Here is a 14,318-nt window from a genome sequence, read left to right on the forward strand (position 1 = left end):
AGCCAAGAGACGTCAATCACCACTAAACCAATGCTTTGATTTTCTCAGCAGGTCAGGAAACGACTGAATAAGTGACGCACCTCCAGTTTCCCGCTGCTCCTCCCAGCAGCTATCAGGTTCCCTCTCAGCTCCATGGCCCAAACTGAACTCTCCCAGTCCGGCGTGACTTGTCCCCCCCCCACAGAGCTTTTCTCTGGGCTCAGGAATATGGTCGCGTCCCCTGAGCTGGGGCTCCTCTGAAGCGGCGCTGCCGATGGTGGCGTGGAGGAGTTGGAGGACGGAGACGCGTAGGTGGAGGGCGAGGGGGGTTCGTGCTCCATGTAGGCTCGCTCCACCAGGCCTCCGAAGTCAAAGCCCCCCCTGAGTGGGGAGGAGAAGTGGGAGGGCGGCTGAGAAGCGAAGTTGGTGTCGATGAGGGGGGTGAGGTCGGGCTGGTCGGTGAAGAGCGTCGGGCGGGTGGGGGTGGAGCGGCGCCTCACAGGGCGGCCGTCCTCCTCCGACAGGTCGTCGCAAACCAGGGAATTACATCCCGACTCGGAGGCGAAGAATTCTGAATCTGTGGTGGCGCTCAGGCTGTCCCAGCCGTCCCGCTGCTCCCAGCAGCCACTGCTGCTGCTCCGCCTCAGCCTGGGGAACAGAGAGGGAGGCGATCCTAAACCTGACCCAGTCCCCAATCTGCCCACAGTGGGAGGTTCTCACCTGTTGTTGGGGATGACAGTCAGGCAGTCGCCAGTCTGGGCGTCCCAGACCCGAATCTGTCCGGCCAGGCAGCAGCTCGCCAGCAGCATCCCGTCGCTGGCCAAACACTCGATGTCCTGCAGGACAGGATCAACGGAAATGAGACAACACCCAGGACGGTTTGTGAATGTATTTCCTTCCTCACCATGCTGTGGCCCCTCAGCAGCAGAGGGGAGATCTCACTGACGGGGGGCGAGTAGCCGTAGTCGTCACAGGGGAGGTCCCCCCGCCGCCTTCGGCCGTGAGCCGCTCCGTTCTGGCCGTAGTTCCGTGGGCAGAGAACCCGGTAAAGACAGAAAAGCAGCAGAACCAGCAGGACCCCCGCAGCCAGGCCCAGAGCCGCCACCCTGGTTGGGAGGGAACACGTCAACGGTCAATAAAATGTCAGCTTTTCTGTTGTTGTTGTCACGCTTCCATTCCATCCACGTCTGTTTACGCCAGTAAACAATAACCCGGCTGTGACGTGAGCGAGCGGAACTTATCGCGTCGGCCTTCTTCCTGCCTCAAGGTCGCCCAAACACGCGGTAAACTCTTCCTCCATCTGTCCTCAGCCAAGGCCGTGACCTTGCCCTGATTTCAGCTGATAGCCTCCATATCTGCCGTTCAAAGAGGAACCTCGGCTCTCAAGGTGAGCTCGGCACCTTCCGCAGTGCTAAACTACGTTCATTTTACGATAGATAAACACGAAGTGTACGCAAAGCCAGGCAGTCAGGATGAATAAAGAACCACCGGCCTGGCAACACTAACTCAATCAGCTGTTTAAATCCTTTGTATAGAGAGGTGCAGCTATTTGTCAATAGCACCACTAGGGGGAGATGTTATGCACCAAGAAAATCTTTAAACCGTAATCTCGTTTTCTCTAATGGATTTATCCTGTTCAAGATTAGAATCTCATTAAAAGACAGAACCATCATAATGAAAAGGCTGAGCTGGATATGAGCTGAAGTCATGTTTGGTTTCACCACCAATCTGGTTACAAAACAAAACAAACAGCTGTCCCAGTCCGGCAGGGACCGTTCTTTTTCCTTTATCTCTAAAGATTTTAAAGATAACCATCAGTCCAGAGACATTTGACACAGTCGGCAATAAACCCGCAGACAACTTTTCCTGGCTTTGAAATAAAAAGCAGTAAAATAGGGACACTGATGCTCTTATTCTGCAGTCAGACAACATAAAGGCCAAATAAATAATGTTTTGGCCTCTTCTCCTGTACACACATGTGCAGCGTTGCCTCTCAGTTGTGTGTTTGGACTCGGATTTTGTGGCGAACAGACAGAAGAGGGAGTACTGACTTGTAGAGGGTCAGGTCTGTCTGCAGGTCAGCAGGCAGTTTGGGGATGGGGGGAGGAGGGTGCCGGGTGTCCTGAGGATGGCGCGTCTCAACGGCCTCCTGGGGGCTCACGTGAACGGTGACGGGAATGACGGGCAGGATGCTGATGTACCTGAAACGTGACAGACGGGAAGTGAAAGCGGGCAGGATCCAGATCCAGGCGGACTCGAACCTGCCTGAGGTGACGCACCTCTTGGCCAAGGTGATGTTGTAGTAGCTGAAGAGCGAAGGCCAGTGCCTGAACGACAGCCTCCTCCAGCCCTCCTCGTCCTCGGCGCTCCAGCTGATCTGAGGAACGGTGGGGGAGGCCTGGGGGTGCAGGCCCGCTCTGGCAGAACCGTGGTGTCCCTCCGACTGGTTGTCAGGTAAGGGGGTTGGGTCTGGTGCCGGGTGGATGCTGAGGGTGCTCGTGGGGTCGTCTCTGGTGAAGACAGGCGCCACTCCCAAGTGAGGGGGGAGACCCCCGGCGCCCGGATCTTCCAGGGGGCTCTGCTCGGAGACCTGTGCAGCCAGGTAGGTGCGTATTCCAGCCGGGTCAGTATAGACGAGGATCCCAATCCAGATGACTGTGCCCGCCTGATGGAGGGACCAGATGAGGTGAGAAAAGTTAAACGCCAACAACGGGGGGGGGGGGGGACGCGGCCGACACTGACCATGATGATGCGCTGGGCCAGGCGTGTGTGGGCCAGGAAATAAACCACACGCAGCCTCTTGGGGAGCCTCAGGGTCCTGAAGGCCGGTGTCTGCAGGGTGATGGTGTGGGGAGAGGGTCGTGGGGGCGGGGGGACGTCGCGCGGACGCAGAGGGCCCGGCTTGTGCGGGGGGAGCCCGGCTTCTGCAGGCAGGCGGCGGTTCAAGTCGGCCAGCTGAGGGGAGGAAGTTCAGGAACACAGCGTTTGTATTTTCAAGAATAAAACGTGGGTGCAACGTGTGCGGGGGCAGGAGGGGCCTCACCTCCATCCGCCGGATGTCGATGGAAAGAACCGTGGTGAAGAAAAACATCTGCAGGAAGAAGTCGGACACCAGCCCCACGACAGCAAACAGACAGAACTCCTGAAAACAGAAAGAATTCCGGATTGTGCAAATCCCACATCTGCATAAAGAGGAAAAGGAAACTTTTTGTCTTTGTCAGAGATGAGACGTTGGCAATACCTGGATAGCTGGAACCAGGGTAAAGTATCCAATCAGGATGATGCACAGCTCAGTGGCCATGTTCTTCATGATAGACCAGCTCTCATTACTAAGACCTGCACACAAACGAGAGAAACGCGGATTTGTGACGGGCGATCAAAGGAGGAGGTCTCACACATCGGTTTTACCCTGAGCGATGCGGAGTTTGACCTCCAGGTCGACGGGAGTGGACACCACAGACTTGGTGAGGACCAAGACGTTCTCCAGACCGATCACCACCACCAGGTATGGGAAGATCTCCCTAGGGAAGCGGAGGAAAAGGGATTAGATCTTTGAAAACTAAACAGAACCACATCAAACGGTGACTAAATATTTGACAATTCTCTGCCAAGAATTACTGATATAAAAGCAGATAAGCTTGTGTGGGAGAAGAGCTGCAGCAGCAGGTCACAGGAGAGTCAACAGGTCAGGAACAAACACAGGAGCAGCCGACACACGTGTGACTTAAGCAAACACGCCCAGTAAAAGCAGAGCTGACGACCACGCTCAGCGGGCCAACGCCGCGTTACCGCCATCACGCCACGAGGTCGGCTTTTTAGGCTGTTCTCGAGCGATTGGACATCAACATGTGGAATCCCCGCCCACCCGGGAGCCCCACCAGTATCCACACCCCCGCTTCCCTTTAGCCTGCCCGCAGTAAACATTAACACAAATCCATGAAAGGTCAAAGCAGAGGCACTGGGAGGTCGACGAGCCTGCGTGTGTGTAGGACTGCGCGATGATATCTGTCCTTGTCGTTCCGTGAACAAGATAAAAAAAAGATCAGGATAAAACCGGGTTGACCCATTTATGGGAGTCAACAAAAGACGTGAGATCAGAACAGACTCAAAAATGTGATGCATTCTATTCCTGCATTTCTATTCATAGATAAAAGGATTCTCCGACACTCATCAATCTATCGATCTAAAATACACTCCAAAATTGTGTAACAGTTCTCAGATCAGTGTGACCAGTTCATCTCAAAACGCTCCAGTTGCAGCTGGAACCAGCCACCTGCAGGTGCAGCCAGTCGGTCTTACCCTCCGTTGAGTGTCGGTGTGAGTCCAAAGAGCGTACAGAGGCCCACAGACATGAGCAGAGAGCTGAGGACCGTTACCACGGCAGCCAGCGCCAGACCCCACTTTGACTTCACCATGTCGATCTTACCTGCAGACAGGAACCATCAAAGAGGATCGTTACTGCACCAGACTTGGTTTGAACCTCAAATGATCGGATAATTCAGTCCGTTTTTAATAAACAATAAAACTTCTCAGTCTTAAAATGACAAAATCCAGGTTTTTTTGGCCACGTGAGCCCAAATAACAAGAGCTGACTAATCTAATGAGCTTCCCCATGTTTGCAGAGGCGAGGGGCCGAGGGCCGTCTTACAGCGGCGGACCGTGTTCCTGCGGGAGGATTATCCCTCGGACAGGAACAACCTTGGCACACATGCACACGAGCTCACACGAGGGCAGGTGTGAGTGAGGACGGCTGAGATTAGAGTCACGCGGAGCGCACGGCCGCACTCACGCGTGGAGAAGTAGATGTAGGCGAAAAGGATGATGTAGGTGGTGACGAGGGGGATGAGCTCCGCGATGCCGATCTCCTCCTTGAAGTGGACGTGAACCATGTGGTCGTCCCGGAGGCTGCAGTTCGCCGATGGATGGAGCTGCTTTAGACGGGCCCGCAGGCTGCCCAGGAACCTGAATACAGGAATACCGTCAGCAACTCACCGAGACCTGCTGCGAAAGGACCGAGGGGAGCTTTTATTTAGCCGTCACTCACCCAGCGTTGTATCGGGACAGCACAATGGTGATGGTGTACGTCACAACCCTCTTCCTGTTGTAGTGACTGACCCCGGTGTGCTTCCCGGGGACCCCGAACAGCACATCTGAGCAGACGCACACACAAACACACACCATGCTCACGTGTGTTCCATTCAGTGTTAATGATCCAGATTCTAACCACTCCTCATCTCATACTGGTTGTCTAGTGTCAGGTATAAACTGGAGGTGGGCGGTCTGTGGGGACATATTTCACTCAACTCTGCCAGACCTCCACCAGCTCCACCCGAGTCTATCTAGAGGCCCAGTTTGTGCAACACGTCTAAATCAGCTGAGCTGCAAACCAGTGGCAGAATGTTAAGAGGGCTTTGGCCAGGAGTTAAGAGGGCTTTGGTTCACTGTGTCAGTGGGCAACATTTGACAGAAAAAACATTACTACAAGCCCATGAAATGAAAACGCCTGTTCTCTGTGGCTGTGGAAGCAGCTTAGCTGCCTGGTACTGCTAATTCTCCACTCGCTGCATTTCCTAAATCTACTCACTGATGACATACGTTCATATGACTCCTCATCAGCACGTTCCAGATTCACACACAGGTCCAGGCTCCCTGTCTGGCCCGTTTGTTCGGGAACATTGAGCAGAAATGGACTGAAACAGAGAGGCGGTGAGCCCCGGCTGTACCTCGCAGCGTGGCCGATGTGTGTAAGCCCTTTGGTTCGTGTTTCTGGATGGTCTTCAGGAGGTCGGGATCCGAGTCAAACAGCTCCCGCTGGTTCTGCCAATAGTTTCCAGGGGAAAGAAGCAGGCAGCCGTGCTCAGGCAGCACCGACTGCATCCGCCGCAGTCCTGGAAACAGGTCGGTCACCTGGAGACACAGGGACTCCAGACTGCGAGACCCAGAACTGAGAGGGGACAGGAGAGGGAGGCGGGGACAAGAACCAAGCATCGGAGGTTACACATGCCCTGAGTCGGACCTCTGGCTCGTTTCTGTCTTTGACTTTAAACTGTTTAAGAGCTGCTGAATCTGATACTGTGACTCTTTCTGTGTTTGGACTGTGGGAGGCCACTGCCATACCAGAACCTCCTCAACTGGACCGAGGCCCGTGTTGCAGTAAGGCAGAAATGTTACCTGTCAGAGTGGATGTGGTTCCGGATCTCCTCCAGCAGGCTGAAAGCTCGGCTCAGGGGGGACCGAAAAACATCCACCGGCACCAGGCTGCTGTCCCACGGGGACACGGCCGCCTTCACCAGCACCTGCTGGATGTAGGCGACCGGAGGGCCCCGGTACTACAGGACACAGACCCACAAACTTGTTAGTTACTCATCCAGAAAGACAACAACTGTGCGTGGGTTTTCAGGGGCTCCCAGGAAATGAAAGCTCCTGCTCCACCTGTTACTGACACATTATTTATGAGCCTCCATTGTTAGAGTGGAACCAGTCTGTCTGCATGTGGGTCAGAGCGGGGAGGTCAAAACCGTCCCAGCTCTGGGCTCCTTCTGAGACGGGTGTGCGTGAGAAGGGTCTCCTACCCATTCAGGCCGCTCTCCCAGCTCTCCTAGAGGTTCATCTGAAGGGACGCCGTAGTCTCGTACCCCTGTGGTGAACTCCACGGGGCCAGTCCCGGGCAGGGGCAGCCTCAGCAGAGGATAACTGGAGGAGAAGCAAGGGGGGGGGGACCAAGGTCAGAGAGTACAGTCAGATATGAAAGACCTGGGACATGTCTACCCAGACATCAGAGCTGTGTGGAGAAGATGGACTGTTCATTTAGACACAGAGGAGAGGAAAGAGGCCACACAGGAGCCACACAGGAGCCACACTCATTCCTCACTTCCAGAAACACACCTCAACGTTTCCCAAATCACTCCTGTGCTTCCTGAAAACAGCTGCAGGAGATGTGAGGCCGTAGGTCATTTCCCAGGTGAAGCCATGAGAAAAACCATGGGTGTGAACTGTGAAACAAGTTCCCTTTCAGCGCCAAACCACCCACTCCCTGTGTGTGTGTGTGTGTGTGTGTGTGTTAGAAAGGGCGCGTTCTTTTTGAAACACTGTTGGGCAACCGTGACAGCCAGCTAACAGATGAAGCTTTCAGACGAACCAAGCACGAGGTGTGGCTACTGTGTGTGTGTGTGTGTGTGTGTGTGTGTGTGTGTGTGAGTGTGTATTAGAGATTAGAAATACCTGTTTTCTGCTCACTGTTCATGTTTAACCATGTCAAAGCATTGACAGACATACAGCTCATTCCAGTTTAACCACAATCCTGACAGGAATGCTGGCGCTGGAACGTCCCCGAGCTCAGACTGAAACTGTTCAGCTAGGTTTCCTCATGTCCACAGTGTCCCCGTGTCCCCACGTGTCCCCACGGCTCTCTCACTGAAGCAGCGTTGATGTTGCCGATTGTCGTCCTAAACTTGTAGGTCAGCTAAAATCAAGTTATTTTGGCCTAAATGTGGGTAAATGTCTAAACTGTCTGAGAGATCAATGTTTGTGTTTGATTAGAGGCGATCACCTGCGCACACGTCCTGCTGTCACCAATACTGATCAATGATCCTATCAGCTTCCACGCAGACACTTCTGGGTTGGCGCTTTGTCATTACATATTTTTTTGCCTTACCTAAACGCCCCATCTGCCCCCTCCTTCCCTCCTCTGCCCCCCTCCCTCTCCAAGGTCACTGTACATCCACAAAGGCCTCTTTTGTGTGGAGGTGCCCCCCTCCCACCAGGCAGATGGACCAGGACAGGCCTCCCATTCTCACAGGGCCATTTTCTCACAGCCCCTCTGCTCCACCAATGCCTCTGATATCCCCGTTTCCAACATCCCCCCCCCCCCCCCCCCGGGTGGCGGTGGTGGTCACTGGTCCCATTGGTGGTCACTGGTCCCATTGGCGCCCCCCCACTGTGAGGTGCTCCGAGGACATCACGCAGCTCCTGTGTATACATTTCAGCCCGCTGCAGTGGCTCCACAATGGCTTAATAATCTAAACTCTCTGACCCGTGTCCTCCCCTCAAGAGCAGAAGGTGTGTGTGTTAAGTGGATGTTTGTCTCCTACATCAGTGGGTGTGTGTGTGGGTGTGTGGGTGTGTGTGTGTGTGAGTGTGTGAGTGTGTGTTAAGTGGATGTTTGTCTCCTACATCAGTGGGTGTGTGTGTGTGTGTGTGAGTGTGTGAGAGAGTGTGCAGATGGATCTGTGTAATTGTCTCTGCTGCCCAGTAATTGGACCTCTTCCTGTCTTTAACTCAGGCTCCTGTTCCAGCGGCAGCTCACCTGGCCCCGCCCCCAGGTTTAGACAGGGCGGAGCTCCAAACACCTTCAGGCTGAGTCATAAAAGCAGCAACCACGGAGGCAGCTGGAGCTGATAAGACGCCACAGACGGCTGCTCTGGCAAGAGAAGGGGGCAGTTGGGCAACACTCGGGTGTTGCCCCTGGTCACGTGGGCGCCGCCAGCTACTTCCTGCCTCAGTAACGGTCTTATTTCTGTTTCTAAGGTTGGTTGAGAGCAGAGTGAAGGTGCAGGAAGTGATGGGATCTGCACACACTGAACCTACCAGCAGGTGAGGATGCTGGCGGAGGTGAAGAGGATGATTGGTACCGGGTAGGAGGCACACAGCAGCCCGTGGCGGTAGAACGCCGCCGAGATCTTCTCTCGCAGCTGCTCGCGCAGCGTCATCCTGGGGGAGGCGGTCAACTCCCGGCCATCAGGACGAAGAGCGCGGCTGAGGGCAGAGCGCCGCGGGACATCCGGCGACCTGCGGGGACACGGAGGTCCAAGTTAAACAAAACTGCTCGTTTGTTTGATCGAGCACCAGCGTGATAAAGCGACAACACAACAGTCACACAGGTGGCGGCTGTGTGTGCCCCCCCCCCCCCACCGCCCCCCCACCAGCGGGGTGTGTTTCCTGGAATATGACTTCACATCTGTGTGGAAGAAGTTCCATCTCAGAGGGAGGTTCTGTCCTCTCCACCCTGAAACGCTCCGGCAGTTGGTGCACGTGTCGTTCACAATGAGACTGGTGTGTTTCCAGTCCACCTCAGACGGCCCCTACAGCCCCCCCACCCCCCTACAGCCCCCCCACACACACACACACACACACACACACCTCATTCACCAGTAAAAGAGGAGCAGAAAAGATCTGAGAACCGGATCACCAGCAGACTTCAGGTCCAACTCAGAACAGAACCTCAGCGAGCAGGATTGATTGGGGGGGGGATACCAGGCAGTATCAGGAGGCCTGAGGCCACCCCCCCTTCCTCCCCCACTCACAGCCCATAAAGAGTCCAGTATGTCACAGTGTGTTGAGACATTGACATGTCAGCAGGACTGACGGGGACCTTCAGCAGCCCCACCCCCCCACCCTCAGATGCTCACTTTTGTCCTGGGGGGGGGGCTGAAGGAGACATTCAGCAGGACAAAGTGAACATGTGATGTCATCAGGTCGTCTTCGTGTGGACGAGAACGGTGTGATTAAACTAAAGCGAAGAGCTCAGGGTCTTCACCACAAACATGCGTCTGCAGTGATTTGTGCTGAGCAGGAATAATCCAACAATGAATGGTCTATTACCCCCCCCCCCCACAACACACACACACAATCAGAGCAGAGGTCATTGAGGAGTTAAGCTGCAGCCCCGTCTGAACAACGGCCCCTAAAGGCCAGTGGACCTCCTCCCGGGGCAGCCCAAGACCCCCACCCGCTGGGCTGCAGGGCTCCAAAGGCATGCTGGAGGACAGGACCTAGCAGGCAGGACATTAACACCTGTCACAGCATGTCACCATGGTCCACAAACGCTCCAGCAGCTTCAGGCCGTGTCCACGTCTCTGCCCCAGCATTAAAAGCTGCTCCACGGAGACGCCACCAGTCCTGCAGGAAGTGCAGGGACGAGCGGGACAGAGGGACCAGGCTGTCAATCAGTTACTTCCTGTCACCATCCACAGTTGGACATCACTAAAACTCGCCCTCACTGGGAAGCTTGAAGTCCAACTTACTGCTGCTTCTAGTCATGAGAGGGTGGACACCTGAGAGGGTGGACACCTGAGAGGGGGGACACCTGAGAGGGTGGACACCTGAGAGGGTGGACACATGAGAGGGGGGACACATGAGAGGGGGGACACCTGAGAGGGGGGACACATGAGAGGGGGGACACCTGAGAGGGGGGACACATGAGAGGGTGGATACCTGAGAGGGTGAAGACGTGAGAGGGGGGACACATGAGAGGGTGGACACCTGAGAGGGTGGACACATGAGAGGGTGGACACATGAGAGGGGGGACACCTGAGAGGGTGGACACCTGAGAGGGGGGACACATGAGAGGGTGGACACATGAGAGGGGGGACACCTGAGAGGGTGGACACATGAGAGGGGGGACACCTGAGAGGGTGGATACCTGAGAGGGTGAAGACGTGAGAGGGGGGACACATGAGAGGGTGGACACCTGAGAGGGTGGACACATGAGAGGGTGGACACATGAGAGGGGGGACACCTGAGAGGGTGGACACCTGAGAGGGGGGACACATGAGAGGGTGGACACATGAGAGGGGGGACACATGAGAGGGTGGATACCTGAGAGGGTGGACACATGAGAGGGGGGACACCTGAGGGGGGGACACCTGAGAGGGTGGACACCTGAGAGGGGGGACACCTGAGGGGGGGGACACCTGAGGGGGGGACACATGAGAGGTTGAAGACATGAGAGGGGGGACACCTGAGAGGGTGATGCAACAGTGTTGCAACATCAGCAGCTGGGATGGTGCAACCACGTCCAACGAAGCCTCTGAGTTGAGCATCACATCCATTTAATGTAGAGTTATTTCACATTAAACATGAGCACGAAGGTGAAGCGGCAGAACTGCTGTCCAGCAGAAAGAATAAATAGCTGCATTAGGCGCATCTACACCATCTATTTATTCTAAACTTTTCATGGGGCGTCTAAAAAAGCAGCCGCTGCCTGTTTAATTGTCTCTGTCACCAGCTCAGGGAGCACCGCTAGCTAAAGTTATCCTCAGAATCTGCCCTGCTCACCCATAAAAAGGACTGTTGGCTCCAAAATATCACTGCTGGCTCCAACCACACAGGCTTCCAACATTCGTCTTAAGTTACTGAAGATGTTTTAAACTACACAACTTGATGAAAACACTGGTTTGCTAATGTTAATTACAACAGATCTCCAGCAGTAGCAGCACAATTACAAAGAAATTGTAAATACAGTAGCAGCAAGCTAAAGGTTAGCTCAAGCACCTAGCATCATCCGAGCAATAGATCCACTCAATGAACTTAACCGGCTTCACGATGACAACGCTTGAAAACACACCGAAAACTGACGAAACGACAACTATTGTGGTTGTTGTATGACACAAAGGCTGGGTTTCACAAATTCAAGTTTAACGTCTTGGAAGCAGCAATACACTTTGCACCCAACCACGCTTTAAGTACAAGATGTAGCCTAGGTTAGCTTGGTTAGCATCGTGGCGCATTAGATTACAGAGCAGCTTAGTTGGCGAATTTCAAGTTTTCAAACCGCCCAGCCCCAAAGACCTCGCAGCCATGAATGCAACGACACCGGGGAGCCGGGTCATTAGACATCACCCGCGGCTCCCCACGCTTCACTCCGCGGTGGAGCTAACTAACGCCGTTAGCATTTGCTAACATCGTGCACAACACTTGCCTTGGTAAACCTCCAAAGATTCCCCAGGCGTCGTGGTTAACGCGGATTTCTCGAGTCGTTCCCTCGGCGTTATTCGCTTGTTGGAGGGTGGCAGAGAAGCAGCGGCGCTAACTTGGTGATGCTCTCATGCCGGAACTGTTTCCAACATTCTGGTTGTCAAACAGAACACAGACCTCTTCCTCGTCCCCGATGATCCGGCGGCCTGGGGCCGGGCGCCCCCTGGTGTCCTCGCCGGGAATTACACCACGCCGCTTCACTAACATAAACGGTGTAACTTGTTAATGATCATTGTCCATAGAATGTGATTTGAGAACCGTTTATTGATGTGGCAAATAACACAATAGCATGTGTGCCGTCATAGCACGAATCCGTTTCAATTGTTTCATTTCTGTGTTTTGATCCAACCAGCTGTGTGATCGGTTTAAACGTCTACACAGCTACACGACCGACGGCGCTGCGGAGTCCTGAGACCACGATAACAGCTGGAACGGCACGGCGTTTAGCCTCCAAACCAGGTCGATGACACCAGCAAACATCCAGAGGTCAGCAACTGACCTGGCAACCCAACAACCACCGTTTGTGTTGCTCCGAGCCCACGCAGCCGTCACATGAAGTGACAAGAGGCAACTGTGGCGACTGGGGGGTAGGGGTGGACTTAGAGAACAGCGCTGGAGGTCCCGCGAGCAAAGAAGGATGCCCCTTTATCGTGGACTTTGTACTGAAAGAGTTTGCTTGGTGTGCACTGCCCGTCAGTTTGTTTCTGCCTCCAACACACTTCCACCTGAAAACACAAAAGAGGGATGAAACCTTTACAGGCAACAGTCCGCCACACCTCCATGACCATGCACATGTTAAACCATTCACTCACATCTTTGAAAAGCTCAGACCATACGCACACGTGCACACACCTGTCCATGTATGTCCCTGCAGAAGCCGGTGGGGAGACCCTGTACATGAAGAGCGATGCTGCACTGGTGGGTCAGACCCTTGAGGAGATTCTCCGGGCCTTCGTCATCTCCCTCGTCCTCCTGTTCCTCCCCATCGCAGCGTGTCAGCATCACCACGTTACCCTGCAGGTGCTCAGAGTTAACAGGCAACACACCGCTCTGATCAGACACAATGAAGCGACGTCTCACTCTCACCTTCAGCCGTGAGCAGACGGTGGCTCGACAGTAATGGCTGAAGTCCAGCACAGCTCCTGCGCTGACCCCCAGACTCAGCAGCACGCTGACATCGTCCACCAGCAGCACCGGAGGCCCCCACTCCTCTCCCCCATCTCCATCTGCAGCGCCGCTCAGCCTGGAGCGAACAAACTGGTACAGACTCCTCAGCCCAGCAGCAGGATCCCTGAAGACGCACAGAGAACACAACATTCCCAAAGTGAGTGGTTCTGACGGCAATACAGTCCAGAGACTCCAAAAGAGATGAAAGATAAATAGTCCAACAAAGGGAAACGTGGATCGCTGTACCTGAGGAAGTCCATGGCTTCGCTGGCTTTGCTGCTTTCCTGAGGGATCAACACTGACAGCGAATCTTTGAGGCCCTCCAGGAAAATCAGCTGACCTTTGTCCTTCGCTTGTGCCAGACTCACACCCTGACCATCATCATCATCATCATCACCAGCTGATCAGTCTGAGAGTCAGACGTATTTTATACACCACTGAGATAATCTTATACTCACCAGTCTCTGACTCACAGAGCTGTAATGGTTGAGGGACTGGACCAGACCCAGAAACAGCACTTTGCATCGTGCTGCAGCAGATAAACGAGCCGTTTTAACTCAGGTCTGATCGTCAACAACGTCCATAAGACAACAACTCACCTCTCAGGTAAAAACATAGGAAATGGTGAATGAGGAACGAGGCGTCGCTCTGTCTGTCTGTCACCAAGATGAACTCCCCCTGTAACGTTTTTGATCGACACATATGAACGTCATCACACACGGACAATGTAAATAAAAGTGAATCTAAATTCCCACCTGTGTGAAGCTGTCAGGAGAGGCGTTCAAGATGCTGTTGAGCTCCGTAAACATGGCTAACTTCACTAGCAACTTTCACAGTTTGCTGAATAAGACACAACTCACAAAACATAAAAAATGTATGGCTTGGTATAATCAATAGGTTATAAGAGATTATGTTCAAAACTGGGCCAAGTATTATACGAATTATTAGAATTTTGACTTCTTTTCCTGCGCTAGCCACAACGCTACCGTAAAATAGTACACTAAGAATGTGAAACAAGACATCTCACTCTACACCAAGCGGAAGTGAAGTTCATCGCTATTGCAATAATATGTCGCATGTACTTTTATATTTGTACGTAAAATTATAATGTTAAACCATTAACTGAAGGTTTCTTTGTAACTTTGTATTCAGATAATTGAAGCTAATTTTTAAAAAAAAAAAGAGGAACAGCTTGGTGTAAGCGTCTTGATTTCATAGATGATCTTTGGTACAGCTCAATTTCTTCCTCTTGTCATGTTAACTTTCATTCGAATGGAGATGGCGCCATCTATTGGCGACAAAAACAGTTCACTATTTAACAGTAATTGTATTTATCATCCTTTTTCTGGCGATTTAAGCTTAAACACTTTATAAGTCAACCAATATTTTTACTTCTTTTTACTTACATTTCTGAAGTT

The 14,318-nt window shown here is 53.3% G+C and overlaps 2 protein-coding genes across 3 annotated transcripts in view; both read right to left on the bottom strand.

Annotated features, from left to right (window-relative positions):
* Positions 1–11,866, bottom strand: part of scap (SREBF chaperone) — a 14,834-nt gene extending 2,968 nt beyond the window's left edge. For both annotated transcript variants that reach the window (XR_003889107.1, XM_003965824.3), the window contains exons 1-17: positions 11,678–11,866; positions 8,566–8,766; positions 6,552–6,672; positions 6,151–6,308; positions 5,703–5,923; positions 5,024–5,129; positions 4,769–4,941; positions 4,279–4,405; positions 3,388–3,500; positions 3,221–3,315; positions 3,023–3,121; positions 2,722–2,934; positions 2,259–2,644; positions 2,031–2,180; positions 884–1,085; positions 700–815; positions 81–627 (exon numbers count right to left, since the gene is read on the bottom strand). Coding sequence is in view for 1 of the 2 variants with exons in the window: in XM_003965824.3 (XP_003965873.2) it covers positions 81–627; positions 700–815; positions 884–1,085; positions 2,031–2,180; positions 2,259–2,644; positions 2,722–2,934; positions 3,023–3,121; positions 3,221–3,315; positions 3,388–3,500; positions 4,279–4,405; positions 4,769–4,941; positions 5,024–5,129; positions 5,703–5,923; positions 6,151–6,308; positions 6,552–6,672; positions 8,566–8,687 (2,949 nt within the window). In the remaining variant the exon portion in view is untranslated. The remainder of the gene's footprint in view (positions 1–80; positions 628–699; positions 816–883; positions 1,086–2,030; positions 2,181–2,258; positions 2,645–2,721; positions 2,935–3,022; positions 3,122–3,220; positions 3,316–3,387; positions 3,501–4,278; positions 4,406–4,768; positions 4,942–5,023; positions 5,130–5,702; positions 5,924–6,150; positions 6,309–6,551; positions 6,673–8,565; positions 8,767–11,677) is intronic.
* A 113-nt stretch (positions 11,867–11,979) lies between these two features.
* elp6 (elongator acetyltransferase complex subunit 6) lies at positions 11,980–13,948 on the bottom strand. The gene is made up of 7 exons (XM_003965811.3): positions 13,656–13,948; positions 13,500–13,578; positions 13,359–13,429; positions 13,147–13,271; positions 12,820–13,024; positions 12,586–12,747; positions 11,980–12,458 (listed from the first exon to the last, which is right to left on the bottom strand). Exons 1-7 carry the CDS (start codon positions 13,707–13,709, stop codon positions 12,333–12,335), a joined length of 822 nt encoding a protein of 273 aa, XP_003965860.1. The 5' UTR covers positions 13,710–13,948; the 3' UTR covers positions 11,980–12,332.
* Between the last annotated feature and the right edge of the window lie 370 nt (positions 13,949–14,318).

Source organism: Takifugu rubripes, chromosome 7 (assembly GCF_901000725.2).
Source record: "Takifugu rubripes chromosome 7, fTakRub1.2, whole genome shotgun sequence".
NCBI classification, from domain to species: domain Eukaryota; kingdom Metazoa; phylum Chordata; class Actinopteri; order Tetraodontiformes; family Tetraodontidae; genus Takifugu; species Takifugu rubripes.

Excerpts from the sequence above, each read along its gene's own strand:
- elp6 (XM_003965811.3), bottom strand. The coding sequence starts at position 13,709 with ATGTTTACGGAGCTCAACAGCATCTTGAACGCCTCTCCTGACAGCTTC. Across the intron at positions 13,430-13,499 it reads CCTATGTTTTTACCTGAGAG|CACGATGCAAAGTGCTGTTT; the intron begins GTGAGTTGTTGT and ends TATCTGCTGCAG. Across the intron at positions 12,748-12,819 it reads CCGTCTGCTCACGGCTGAAG|GGTAACGTGGTGATGCTGAC; the intron begins GTGAGAGTGAGA and ends GAGCACCTGCAG.